Source organism: Colobus angolensis, unplaced genomic scaffold (genome assembly GCF_000951035.1).
Source record: "Colobus angolensis palliatus isolate OR3802 unplaced genomic scaffold, Cang.pa_1.0 Scaffold81, whole genome shotgun sequence".
In the NCBI taxonomy this organism is placed as follows: domain Eukaryota; kingdom Metazoa; phylum Chordata; class Mammalia; order Primates; family Cercopithecidae; genus Colobus; species Colobus angolensis.
Genome location: NW_012121932.1, coordinates 3324985 through 3338273, shown reverse-complemented (window position 1 = coordinate 3338273; position 13289 = coordinate 3324985). Strand labels below are relative to the sequence as shown.

The following is a 13289-nucleotide window of genomic DNA, read 5'->3' as shown; positions in this document are numbered from 1 at the left end:
GGATGATTTAAATTATCACCTATTTATAGGCAAGACAATGAGCTGAATGATCTCTTAAAATCCTTTTCAACTTCAGAGCTAAGAGAAAGCTCCAATATAAAATACTCACTTGTTACTGACATGGTCTCTCCTCCTGTTTCACACCCTTCTACTTTATTAACAAATATAAAGCCTGCTTTGAGTATAATTCAGCAACGTTAATAGGTGTCTGGAAAGCACATTGCTTACTTAGCTTAATAGTCCCCATTTTGAGTACTACTGAGAAAGTACACAAATAGAGCTCTGAATTTATAGCAATGATCTGACCACAGTCCTATGCCATAAATTCATATTTACAATCTGACCACAACACTGAGCAGCTACATGCTCCCAAGGGTTGGAGAATAATTGCACTATTTAATTATTTTTGAGTCAGTTTTGCTCTGTCCCTTATGAGAAGACCATCTGTTAGACAGTACTGTACTTTGCCCTGTACCACATTTCAGAACTAATAAAATCAACATCACTCCCATTGTCCCTTTCCTTGCAACTCGATCGTGTGGCCTGTGTGTTTTCTGTAGGTGCCCGTGGTGTTTAAACTGCTCAGAGAGTGGTTCTCCCCTTTGGTGTGTCCTCTTATCCTTTATGTTCACTCTGTTTCCCTTAAAGCTGTCCTGTTTTATCAGTCTGGACAGTAAAGTCGGAGAGGAGGAGATTTGATGTGGAAAAACTAGAGTGATCCTCCATCGACAGGGCTCAGGAGTCCATGAGCAGCTAGAGCAGGTCTCTCATCCATCATCCTGCCACAGAGTTCCTTGGGCTCTTTCTTTGTGTCCCCAGTGCACTCAGCTGTGATGAAGTTTTTACTGATCAGAACTGTAGAAATGCCTAATAAATAGTTAAAGGTTATAGATTTTTTAAATTAGGGGGCTCAGCTTGTAAGTAAGATTTTGTAGCTCTTTTAAACTTCCTCATTTTGTGATACTATTTTGAGATATTCTGCAGAATAAATATTTGAAAATGACTTTGTAGAATCTCAAGGGCACCAGCTCCTTTACCCCACCCCCCTACCCCCAAAAACTGCAATTCAGAATATATTCCATATATCATATCTGGTAGAACTTCGTTTTTTAAAAATTAATTAGAAAAACAATTGCATTTGGAAAATGGGTCCAGGCATTCAACTACAACACAATCACATTTGTGATCTTTTTTGGCTAATACATCGAAGATATAAAAGTGTCAAACCACCATGTATAATAACAGTCTAATTATCTTGCTTCAAAGGGGGTACATCATTATATTGCTTGAACTTGTTATCTGCCTACCATCCACCTCCTTCTTTATGAGTGATGTTTAAACATGTCTGATACATTAAATGTTTTTGGAAAACCTGGACTAGACTTGAAAGAATGTTATGTCGATGGAGTTTTGATGGTTTTGAAATATCGCTTAAACTGAATGGCTCAAGATGTGCAGTCATATTAAATCAATGCTGAAAAGTTACAACTCTAATAAATTGTATTTATGCTAATGGTTGAGTCTGATTTACTGCGGCCATTAAAAGTGAAGAATAGGAGCAATAGTCTTCTCAGAACTGCCATTTTCCCTGTTTTCTCTTTTATTCCTTCACAGCTCCACAAAGTGTGCCAACTCCCTCAAGAGTCCGCAGCTTAAATGGATACAGCGTTGAGGTGACCTGGGATGAACCTGTTGTCAGAGGAGTAATTGAGAAGTACATTCTGAAAGCCTACAGTGAGGACAACACCCGTCCACCCCACATGCCCTCTGCCAGTGCTGAAGTTGTCAATACAAGCACCCTCACAGGTAAAGGCGATTCTTTAACAGAGTAGATCTTATTAACTTCCTTTTTGTTTGAATTTTAAATAAAAATCTTCTGCAAAGGTTTTTTTTTATATTTATTAAATATAAGTGTATTTTACCTGATTAAGAAGAACAACTATCTAAAGTAGTGGAAGCCTACATCTACCTAGGATAAAAAGGATAATTCTACAATGTGCATGGGCTCTCATGGATAATTTTATTCTAAGGTAGAGATTCTCTCCATCCCCCAAAGATTACATCATAGGTGGCTGTAGCCCTTTAACACCTTATAGACATCTTTTGGAAATCCTAGGTATACATACTTATTTCACAAAGCAAAACTTTACTCTTTGGGACTAGCCCCAGTTCACACCACTATTATTTATTGTAAAATTGCTGATTAAACCTAATTATCTCAAGGTGGAGGAGTCTTAGAGCCCTAGTTATTTGGACTGGCAAATCAGTGAATCGATTTCTCACAGTGCGGTGTGCCATGAAGAATGATTATAATGAAATATACTCATACACACCACTAACACATCTCACACTCAAATTCATGCATGTGTATTAAGAGCATTTTTCAACTTCATGAAATATTAAAGCACATTTAAAGGGAGAGTTGAATTTAAACCTTTGATAAAAAGAAAGTAAATGTTCAACTTTGACAGAAAAAACATTTTCCTCTATCAAAAAATCTTGTAACATGAACCATCAGAATGGATGTTAGAAAAGCCTTAAATATTTCCCCAACATACCTGCTGGTCAGTTCCCTCAAGACTTTGCTTCCTTTTTTTAGACTCTTTGGAATGTACAGCCCAAATATACCACCAACTTTTAGCAAAAGAAAAACAAACAAATTCACACCCTTCACTTCTTTCCTATTTTACCCTCCTTATAAAAACCCAACCTGATTAAGCCCACAGCTTGCCTTTTCACAGGTTGCACATGGTAGCTATATGGGCTAGAAAATATCAAGTAGTTTATTGCTAAAAATGCTAAACCCCACTTTCAAATGAGCACTCAGTAATGACGCCAATCCTACTATATTTCCAGAACAGTCTCCTTCTCCCATTCTCCTCATTAAATATTTTATATTTTCCCAAACTATACACATGCTATCTCCCTTTCTCATCCCACTCAATTGACAACGTTCTATTTTAGATCAAATTAGACACCACAGAAAAAGCAAGATTTTGTATAGGATTTCTGTTACTTTCTTACTACCAAATGTACATATTAATTGCATTTTTCTGCCTGATGGAGTTGTTATTAGGGGTTGGATGAATGAATGCATGCTAAAACACTTAAAAACATTTTGACATATAGGAGGTGTGTGCTATGCTATCATTTTCTTTTTATTATTATTTTTTATTTTCACACTGTTTTCCTTTCTGTTTTACAAGCTTCTCTTATCCTATCGAAAATAGAAATCTTCACAAGTCCTCTGTACCCTGACTCTTCCTGTTTTTTCAGAGATGTTACTGATAGCTTATCTTCTTTTCACTCACATTTTTAACGCCTCTCTCTGCTGCAGTAGAGTATGGCCCAAGGACCAGCATTACTAGCTTCACGTGGGAATTTATTATTAATGCACATTCTTCTGCCCACCTGAAACCCACCAAAGCAGGCACTCTGCAGGGTGGCTTAGCAGTCCTTGTTTTAACAAGCCCCCAGGTACACCTGATGTATGCCAGAGTTTAAGAACCACTGACTGAGTGGATTCCTCTCAGGGCCATTCAAACTCCTTTATCTCCCATTGTTAAAAACCAACACACTAACCCAAACTAATCACAAAAATCTTCGTTCTGTCCAAACTCCCTGCTGTTGCTCCCTCTCTCCTCCTCTCGGCCTTCGTCTGGCATGAAGTATCTAAACTCATTTTGTCTTCACTTTATCTGGCCTCTGCTCATTACTTTTGTGATGAGCACCAAGAACTACTGTGTTTACACAGGCAAAAAACACTTGGCGCTCGATGTCTTCACCACTCTTCAGCATTCTCTACAGTAACTCTCTCATCATTTCTTGAAATATTTCTTCACTTCTATGACTCTTCTGCTTACCTCTGCATTCTCCAGGGACCCTGTTCTCAGTATCCTTTGCTCACTTCTTCCAAAGTGTGATGACATATTGAAGAGTCTCAGGATTTAGAACTGGGCTGTCTCCTCTTTCTCTTTCATTTTTTTTCTGGCTTGCTCCAAAAACCTTATTGATTCTCGTAACATCAAATACCAGACAGCTGCTGCTGTTGACTCCTAATTAAACATCCCACCTAGACATCCAAATGCCTGCATCCTAATAGGCATGTGGACACAGTGACATTTCCAACTGGATGTCTCCCACCTTCTATACTTGCCAGACCTCAACTCTTGATTCTCTTGCATTCTCGTAGATACCTCCAGCCACCCAGTCAAGAAAGTCTGAGAGTTACTCTGGACTTTCCACCTCCTTCACACGTCATATCCACAGTTGTCATTCTATTTCTTAAAATATGTGTGAAGTTCATCCATTTCCCCTCTAATCTACTGGTCAGCCCAAACCACTACCATCTTTTGCCTGGACAACTGCAATACTTATATTCATCTTTCTCATAGCCTTTTTTTCTCTCCCTGGCCATGAGTCTATTCTACAGAGCATCCAACATCATATCCCTCTCCTCAAATTTTTTCTTTCTTTTTTATTAATTATACTTTAAGTTCTGGGATACATGTGCAGAATGTGCAGGTTTCTTACATAGGTATACATGTGCCATACTGGCTTGTTGCACCCACCAACCCGGCATCTACATTAGCTATTTCTCCTAATGCTATCCCTCCCCTACACACACACCCACCCCTCGACAGGCCCCGGTGTGGGATGTTCCCCTCCTTGTGCTCATATGTCCTCATTGTTCAACTCCCACTTGTGAGTGAGAACATGTGGTGTTTGGTTTTCTGTTCCTGTGTTAGTTTGCTGAAAATGATGGTTTCCAGCTTCATCCATGTCCCTGCTCGGCCTCTCATGCAATCACATTTTGTCACAGTCTCCCCCTACTTCCTGGGTTTACAACAATTGCCTTTGTAATTAATATAATTTAAAGAAATTTGTACGTAAATCCTTAGGAGAATTCCTGACAACTGTGATAGAATAAATCCCTAGAAGTGGAATAACTGCATCCAAGGCTCTTAAGACATTGTATAGTCTTGAACTTTGAAGTCAGACATTGATATAAATCTCTGCTGTAGACCTTCCCTATGACTTAGATAAGTTCCACATCCTTCTGGATCCTTAAGTCTTAACCTTTGAAATGGGAGAGTAATATTTACCTCAGAAGAATATTAAAAATATTAAGTGATATGATATTTTAGCTCTAAACCTTTTTAGCTGTGTAACTTGGACAAATCAATAAACCTCGGTGTGCTTCAAAATCCTTCTAGGTAAATAAGAATGCAATACAACTACCTGCCTCGCAGGGCAGCTGTAGAGATTAAATGAATTCATGTATACGTAAAGCACATAGCACAGTGCTTGACATGTGGCATGCACTGTAGGATATCTATAAAGTGTGTAACACTATGCTTAATGTATGGTAATTTCTCAAGAAAAGGATAGTCTTTTTGTTTGTTTGTTTGTTTTGTTTTTTGCTTTTTTTTAGATGGAGTCTTGCTCTGTTGCCCAGGCTGGAGTGCAATGGCTCAATCTTGGCTCACTGCAAGCGCCGCCTCCTGGGTGCATGCCATTCTCCTGCCTCAGCGTCCCCAGTAGCTGGGACTACAGGCGCCCGCCACCACGCCTGGGCTAGTTTTTTTGTATTTTTAGTAGAGATAGGGTTTCACTGTGTTAGCCAGAATGGTCTTGATCTCCTAACCTCGTGAATTCTGACCTCGTGATTCGCCCACCTTGGCCTCCCAAAGCACTGGGATTACAGGCATGAGCCACTGTATCCGGCCAGGATAGTGATTTTGATACTGCCCAAAAAGCTGTGCAAATTATGCTTCCACCAGCAAGCAGAATGCAAGATTGTGCATTTCATTTTATCCAACCAACACCAAGTTTAACAGTTGAAAAAAAACTGCAAATTTAAAAGGCAAAATGTCAGAATATTGTTTTAGTTTGTGTTTATGTGATTATTAGAGAGATTAGTTTTTTAAATATTTGTTGGCCATTTCTACTTCTTTTACGTGCCTAAGTAAGTCCATTGCTTTTGATTATTTTATTTATTTATTTATTTTTTTTGAGACAGGGTCTCATTCTGTCACTGGAGTGCAGTGGTACAATCTCAGCTCCCTGCAAACTCCGCTTCCCGAGTTCAAGAGATTTTCCTGCCTGGCCTCCCAAGTAACTGGGATTTCAGGTGTGCACCACCACACCAGGGTAATTTTTGTATTTTTAGTAGAGATGGAATTTCACCTCACTGGCCAGACTGGTCTCGAACTCCTGACCTCAGGTGATCCACCTGCCTTGGCATCCCAAAGTGCTGGGATTACAGGCATGAGCCACTGCACCCAGCTTCATTGTTAATGTTTCTTTTTTTTTGAGATGGAGCCTCGCTCTGTTGCCCAGGCTGAAGTGCAGTGGCACGATCTTGGCTTACTGCAAGCTCCGCCTCCCAGACTGACTCCATTCTCCTGCCTCAGCCTCCGGAGTAGCTGGGACTACAGGCGCCCGCCACCACGCCTAGAGAATTTTTTGTATTTTTTTACTGGAGACAGGGTTTCACCGTGTTAGCCAGGATGGTCTCAATCTCCTGACCTCGTGATCCGCCCGCCTCGACCTCCCAGAGTGCTGGGATTACAGGCGTGAGCCACCGCGCCCGGGAATGAGCCACCGCGCCCGGCTGCATTGTTAATTTTTCTATTGAATGATTCACATTTTCTCATTAAAGTTTTTCTCTGCATATGAAGAATAATATACACGTTTGTCTCATCTGATGCAACTCCCCCAGTTTTGTCATTTAAAAAAAAATTGATTTACATTTTTGTGTACAGATTTAAAAAATACAACATCCTTAAAATGTTCAATATATTATAGGTGATTTTTTAAAAATATATATTCCCCATTTAGAGTTGATTATTATTTGTTTATGTTAGATATACCATGTTGATAACACATAATGCATCTTCCTCAAAATAGTAATTCTAAGGATAGGGTAAGAGTAAATCAGAAACTGGGAGCAGGGAGGCTTTTCAAATTAAATCAGCCTCTCCCAAGATTCTGAAGGATTCCTTCTTGAAGGAGAGATCCCACAGATTGTAAAGCAACGTAGTGTAGAACTGGATGTTACTCAAAAGGCATGTCGTACATGGTAGTGATGTATATGCAGAAGAAAATCAGAAAACTACTGAGCAATTGTTGATTTTTATATATCAAATTTGTCAAAAACCAAGGGAAGTGTTAACCATGTTAACTATGAGTGCAGTTTTGTCAATTTCTCTGAGATATTTTTTGTTGGCATTTTTTGAATTTTTATGACTTTTACACTTATTATTTATGTTTTAACCTTCAAGGTCTCATTGCTTTAGGTACAGTCATGCATTGCTAAAGGATGGATATGTTCTGAGAAATGTGTCATTAGGAGATTTCCTCACCTTGCAAACATCATAGAATGAACTTACATAAGCCTAAATGGCATAGCCTACTCCACAGCTAGGCTAGATGGTGTAGCCTATTGTTCCTGGGCTGCAAACCTGCACAGCATGTAACTGTATTGAATAGTGTAGGGAACTGTAACTCAGTGGTAAGTATTTGTGTATCTAAACAGATCAAAACACAGAAAAGGTATAGTAAAAACACTGCATCGTAATCTTATGGGACCACCATCCTATATGCTGTCTGTTGCTGACCAAAACATTATGCAGCACACGACTGCATGGCAGCAACTTGGCTAAAGTCCTTTCATTCAACATTGGTTTCTTATAAGGTTGATGAGAAAATTAAAAACAAAACAAAGCAAACAAACAAAAAAAACCCTGGCAAGGGCCACTGTCTGCGTGGAATTTGTACATTTTCCCCATGTTTTTGTGGGTTTTCTCTCGGTACTCCAGTTTCCTCCCACATCCCAAAGGTTTTCCCCTTCCATGAACTGAGCTGTCTACATGAGCCCAGAGTGAGTGAATGCAGGTGTGTGTGAGTGTGCCCTGTGATGGTATGGTGGCCTGTCCAGGGCTGGTTCCTACTTTGAGCCATGAGCTGCCAGGATGGGCTCCAGTCACACACAACCGTAAAGTGGAATAAGCAGATTGGAAAATAAATGAATGAATAAATAGAAATCATTGTAAAATAAAAATTCATAAAGTCTATGATAATCATATAGATGCACAGCAATAAACAGTGCAGTATGACAGGGCTCAGCAAACTGCCCAGTCTGTGATTGCTGGGGTTTGAACAAAATGCTGGTAGGAGGTGCTCCTTACAATGTTCACTCGGAAAGCATTTATTCCTTGATTTATACCACTATGACCACTGTTACTCACTGATTCACCAAAACTTGAGTAAATTCCTATCTTGTTTTGATTAATCTTTTGTAAATGGATGTATAGCACACATAGCACACATTCATTTCAATGTTTAATATTAGTAGTCTATAGAAGTTTGGTGATGTTTTGTGACCAGAAATACATCATAGTATTTTTTTTTTTTAAGAGATGGTGTCTGCCTCTGTTGCCCAGGCTGGAGTGCAGTGGCGCGATCTCGGCTCACTGCAAGCTCTGCCTCGCAGGTTCACGCCATTCTTCTGCCTCGACCTCCTGAGTAGCTGGGACTACAGGTGCTTGCCATCACACCCAACTAATTTTTGTATTTTTAGTAGAGACAGGGTTTCACCATGGTAGCCAAGGATGGTCTCCATCTCCTGACCTCGTGATCCTCCCGTCTCAGCCTCCCAAAGTGCTGGAATTACAGGCATGAGCCACCATGCCCAGCTGACATAGGATCTTAATTCTTTCTTACATCAATTAGCCTGTGGGAAAATTGGATTTGTTGTATATCATTTCACTTAAAAGTCACAGTTTACAAAAAATTCCAATGACATTGAGGACTTCTATATATCTCTGCAGTTTTAGTTTTATCTTTCACTCGAGATTCTCCATATTTAAGTAGGGGAGTCACTCATTCATACTTGTTTTTATAATTGATATAATTGGTCTTCTTTCTGCCATCATGTTAACTGTTTCCCAGTTTTATTATTTCTTGTTTTTTAGTGATTTTTTTCACTACATTTCTTGCCAGTGTGTACTATGAATTCTTTGATTTTTTTTTCTCAATGAGTTTGCTGTTCTCAATGCTAAAGTGAGTCGTCAAAGACATTGTAGAAGGTAATCTTAAAGACTAAGAAGAACTCCAGTATTGCCAGGTGGACTTTTCATTGTGAAGACTCAGGATAATGAGGGGGGAATGTGAATTGAGAGGCACCAAAGCCAGCTTCGATAATTATCAAAGTCAGAGAATTTCCCAGTAAACAAAAAGGAATACTAGGGAGTGAGATGGAAGGAGTTTAGAAAGCAGAGAGCCAGAAAGCTGGATATTTGGTGGCGATGTTAGGGGTGTAGAGATTGTTTTGAGGCAGCTGCTTTGCCAGTTGGTTGAGAAACCAAGGTACCAAAAGAGAGAAAAATCAGTGAAGCCTATGTAAACAGTTTTGCTATTGAGCAGTTTTGCTATCGATCTTGAAAATAATCCTTTTTTAGCATTTCTGAGGTGACTTTTGTTGAGATTTTAATATTTCAGTTAATTTTGGTTGTTAGAGTCGTATTTAAATAAAATAATTCTGATACTGAATGTACAAGACAATTTAGCTTTATTGGTTAGCATAGGGTTCTTTACCAATTACATTTAAAAAATGCTAATCAGAAAATGTGCTGGTTTCTTTTCATTAATTTTTTTGTTATATAATAAGCTCTTTTATTCTTTAGATTTGGGTCTTTCTTCAACTTGGAAAATTTGCCATTGTGTTTATGATCATTACTTCTGGTGAAAAATAGCAGTTTTCAATATTGTATATTACTTCCCAGGTTGTCTTCCTCATTTTAGTAGTTCAGAACACCTCTTGTAGAGTCAAATCACTCTAAGGTCAAATTCTGCCTATGCCACTTTTTAGCTGTGTGATCTCAGGCAAATTTAAAAACATACCTTACATTAGAGTTTCCTCATTCATTCATTGGGGATGAAAACCATATTTATATTATGGAACTGCTATAAAGATTAAAATCAGTTATGTAAAATATTTTGCTCAGAAACAGGCACATAGTGAGTGCTGAATGAATTAATCGTTACCTTTATAATCCCTGAATTATAGTTTCTGATTTCTGGGTTACTGTCACATAGTTGTTTTTCTTTACATTTTCTGATTTTTGCACTGTTGATTCTGCTCTTTGAAACTTCTAAGATGATTTTTAATTCTTCTAGTACAGTCTTTGGTATGATCTGCATTTTTCCTCATCTAGCTTACTTTGATTGCTGCCTGCCTCTTGAAATTCTCAATTTTTGTCTTCATCTCTGTTTTACCGCTTACCTTCTGTCTCTTATGTAGTGGATTCCAAGTTATTTTAGACCTTATTAATGGCATGCAACTCATGATTTTTACATTTTATAGGTTTCTTGAATTAAATCCTCCCCAGAATATAATAATCTTCTGTAATTTGAGGGCTGTATTCTCATCTTTCTTTCGAGTTACAATTTTTCCATCAGCTAAATGTACTCCTCCAAACTCAACTCCATAGTTCAGTTGGCTCATTTCTAAAATAATCTTCTGACTGGGTATTTGCATGGGAAAATTAAACTGTTTTCTAATCATCTTATGGGGCATCCAGTTGATGTTACTAAACACCTTCGCTAAGATGATGATAGGGTTAGTGGGATAATTGCATTAGCCTTGCAGCCACCCTGCAGTTTCAGTTCTTTTCTTCCCAGTGTTTGGTAGAGTGGGACTTCTGAGAGTTTGCTAGTGTTTTGCTTCCAGTTTAAGACTAGGTTTGCCTAGGACTTTCCTTCTAACAGTCCATTGTCTTTGCCTGGTCTCGTTTTAGGTATTTATAAAACTTTGGTCATCTCACTGGGATTCTTACAAGATGGTAGTTCAAAACTGTAGGTGTACACTGAGTTGCCTGGGGAGCTTTAAAAAATATACTGATGCCTGTGTGCTCCACGTGCAAAATGTCTGATTCAATAGGCCTGGAATGTGGCCTGGGAGTTTGTATTTTTAAAGTATCTCAGGTAATTCTGCTGTACAGCCAGCATAGGGAAACTGTATTTAAAGGAGGAGTTTGTCACCAGTGATCACATTTAAGTTTTATCCAGAAATTCTCATAACTTTCATTTCTCCACTGAAACTCAAAAAAGTTAGGAGGGAAAAAAATAAATGTGTATAAAAACTAATAAGCTATTAAAAGTGAATAGAAAACACTAGCAAAGGAATATTGTAAGATGACAAAAATTAAGTGCAGGGAAGTGGGATTTTATGTTCAGACTTACAAAAAGCAGAAGGTAAAAGCAAAGAAAATTATTAAAAATGAATATCAACTAAGATAACTGAAGAAAATAGAATAGTGCAGCAGAATATTTACCATTCATGAATTTGTCTATCAGAGGATTAAATGAGATAAATCCCAGTTGCAATGGAGAGTCCAAGGGTTAACAGGCCTACTCAGGAGCAAATGGGCCCCTTTGGGCCACAGGGTCTAGATTCTGTGCCCTCTCAAGGCCAAGGTTCAGAGCAAGGACTTCTTTAAGGTTCATTTCCTCAGCCGGAGCCTCAGGGTAGAAAACCCTTCAGTCATCACTCCTGTGTATCTTTAGATTTGTTGAAAGGGCTCCAATTAACTCTGGGTAGCTTTTGCTGATTATCCCTGCAGCCCTGTTATCATGCAAAGCTGCAGCCCAGAGAGATAGGACTGGCGTTTCCCCTCAAACTGAGGACTGCTCAGAAACTGACTTCACAATTTGATTTGAAATTATTTCAAGAATGAATGGATTCAAGACTTTGCACGTATACGAATTATTTTTTCCGTAAGGTGTTTAAACATATAAACTTAATTGTCAGCATAATTATTACAGCACCTGGCATCAAGTGCTGCAGATATTGGTGTACAGAAAATATTTTCTCAATTTTATTGTTGCATTACATTGAGCTAAAGTATAGGGGTTATATTGCTTCCTCAGGTAAAATGACAAATAATAGTAATATTATTTATTATTTGCTATAGTTTGGCAAATGAATCGATAATAATAAGAATCTTCCAGATGACCCAAATAAATCTACATTTATGTAAAGAAAAAGACATTTTAATTTATAATTATATACTTTATATAATTATAAATAAATATAAAAATAATAATATAGCTTTTGCCACTAAAATTGTTTCAGTTTTTACATACAACGGACTTTATTTTTTTTTTTTACCTGAATGAAGTAGGTTTCATACTGAAAACATGTCTCTAATTTTTACCTCTTTTCCATGGCTACAAGTAATAATTAGTGACTCTCAATTCTACTGGTCATAAGGTGATTCTCAGATTATTTGTAAAATGCAGATTTTCGGGCCACTCACACATGATTCTGTATATCTGGGCTAGTATTTAGCAATTTGCATTTTACCTAATGCTCCAGTTGGTTTCTTGGAAGGTTTATGAATCACATATTGAAAGACACTAGTGTAGAAGAGTGGTCAGGTTAGACGGGAATACTTTCACCGGCTAGGCTTGCAACTATCCCTGCCTTATTCCTGCTTCTGGTTCTGTGTTAACTTTGCTGCCAGAAAAATGCCAAGGCAAGTGAAGAAAGAGGCAGTGTCAGTAGGACTCCTGAACCGCAAGCATGGTGCTTCTGAAAGTTCCCAGGAGAAAGGAAGTAAGAATTGGGGATCTTGGTAACATGGATTCTGATTCACTAGGTCTGGGAATATGGTGTTAGATTCTGCTTTTCCAACCAGCCCCCTGCCACCCTGTCATGCCCAATGTAGAAAGGCAAGGAGCTCACTATTTATATGGGAAATGGAAAACAACAACAACAACAATAAAATAAAATAAAATATAAGAAAACCTAATTCTCAATGACAAGATGCCCCTTAGGTTCATATTAGGTGAAAGCAGTAAAATTCATAGGTGAGAGCAGTGAAATTCAATGTAGGAATTATCATTGTAATGTTTTGGTAGAGCCTTACCTGCATGCATTTAAGTTACAAACATTCAACTACACATATTGGAAATGGGTAAGGGATGGAGGAAAAAGTAAAAAAGCAAAAATAAAACAAAACAAAAACCTACAAAAATAATGTCATAGGCAAAGGATGCTATCTAGTACTGAAAATGTCAATTATCTGTTAGCTGGAAAGAAGGTTTGAATAATTTTAGGATTTCCCATCATTGACAAAGAAGTGATACTCATTGTTTGGGTGTCTACAAAAAGAATGAAGATTTAAGAGCCCTGAAGAATCATTGATTTCTGAAAAGTTAGAGGCATACACAAAACCAAATGTACTGTACTTTATGGGCCATATAAAGAGTTGTCGGGGGGG

The 13289-nt window shown here is 38.2% G+C and overlaps 1 protein-coding gene across 1 annotated transcript in view; it reads left to right on the top strand.

Moving 5' to 3' along the window:
* Nucleotides 1-13289, top strand: part of USH2A (Usher syndrome 2A (autosomal recessive, mild)) — an 802205-nt gene that overhangs the window by 354333 nt on the left and 434583 nt on the right. Inside the window, exon 29 of the mRNA XM_011929421.1 lies at nt 1615-1806. Within this exon, the coding sequence (XP_011784811.1) occupies nt 1615-1806 (192 nt within the window). The remainder of the gene's footprint in view (nt 1-1614; nt 1807-13289) is intronic.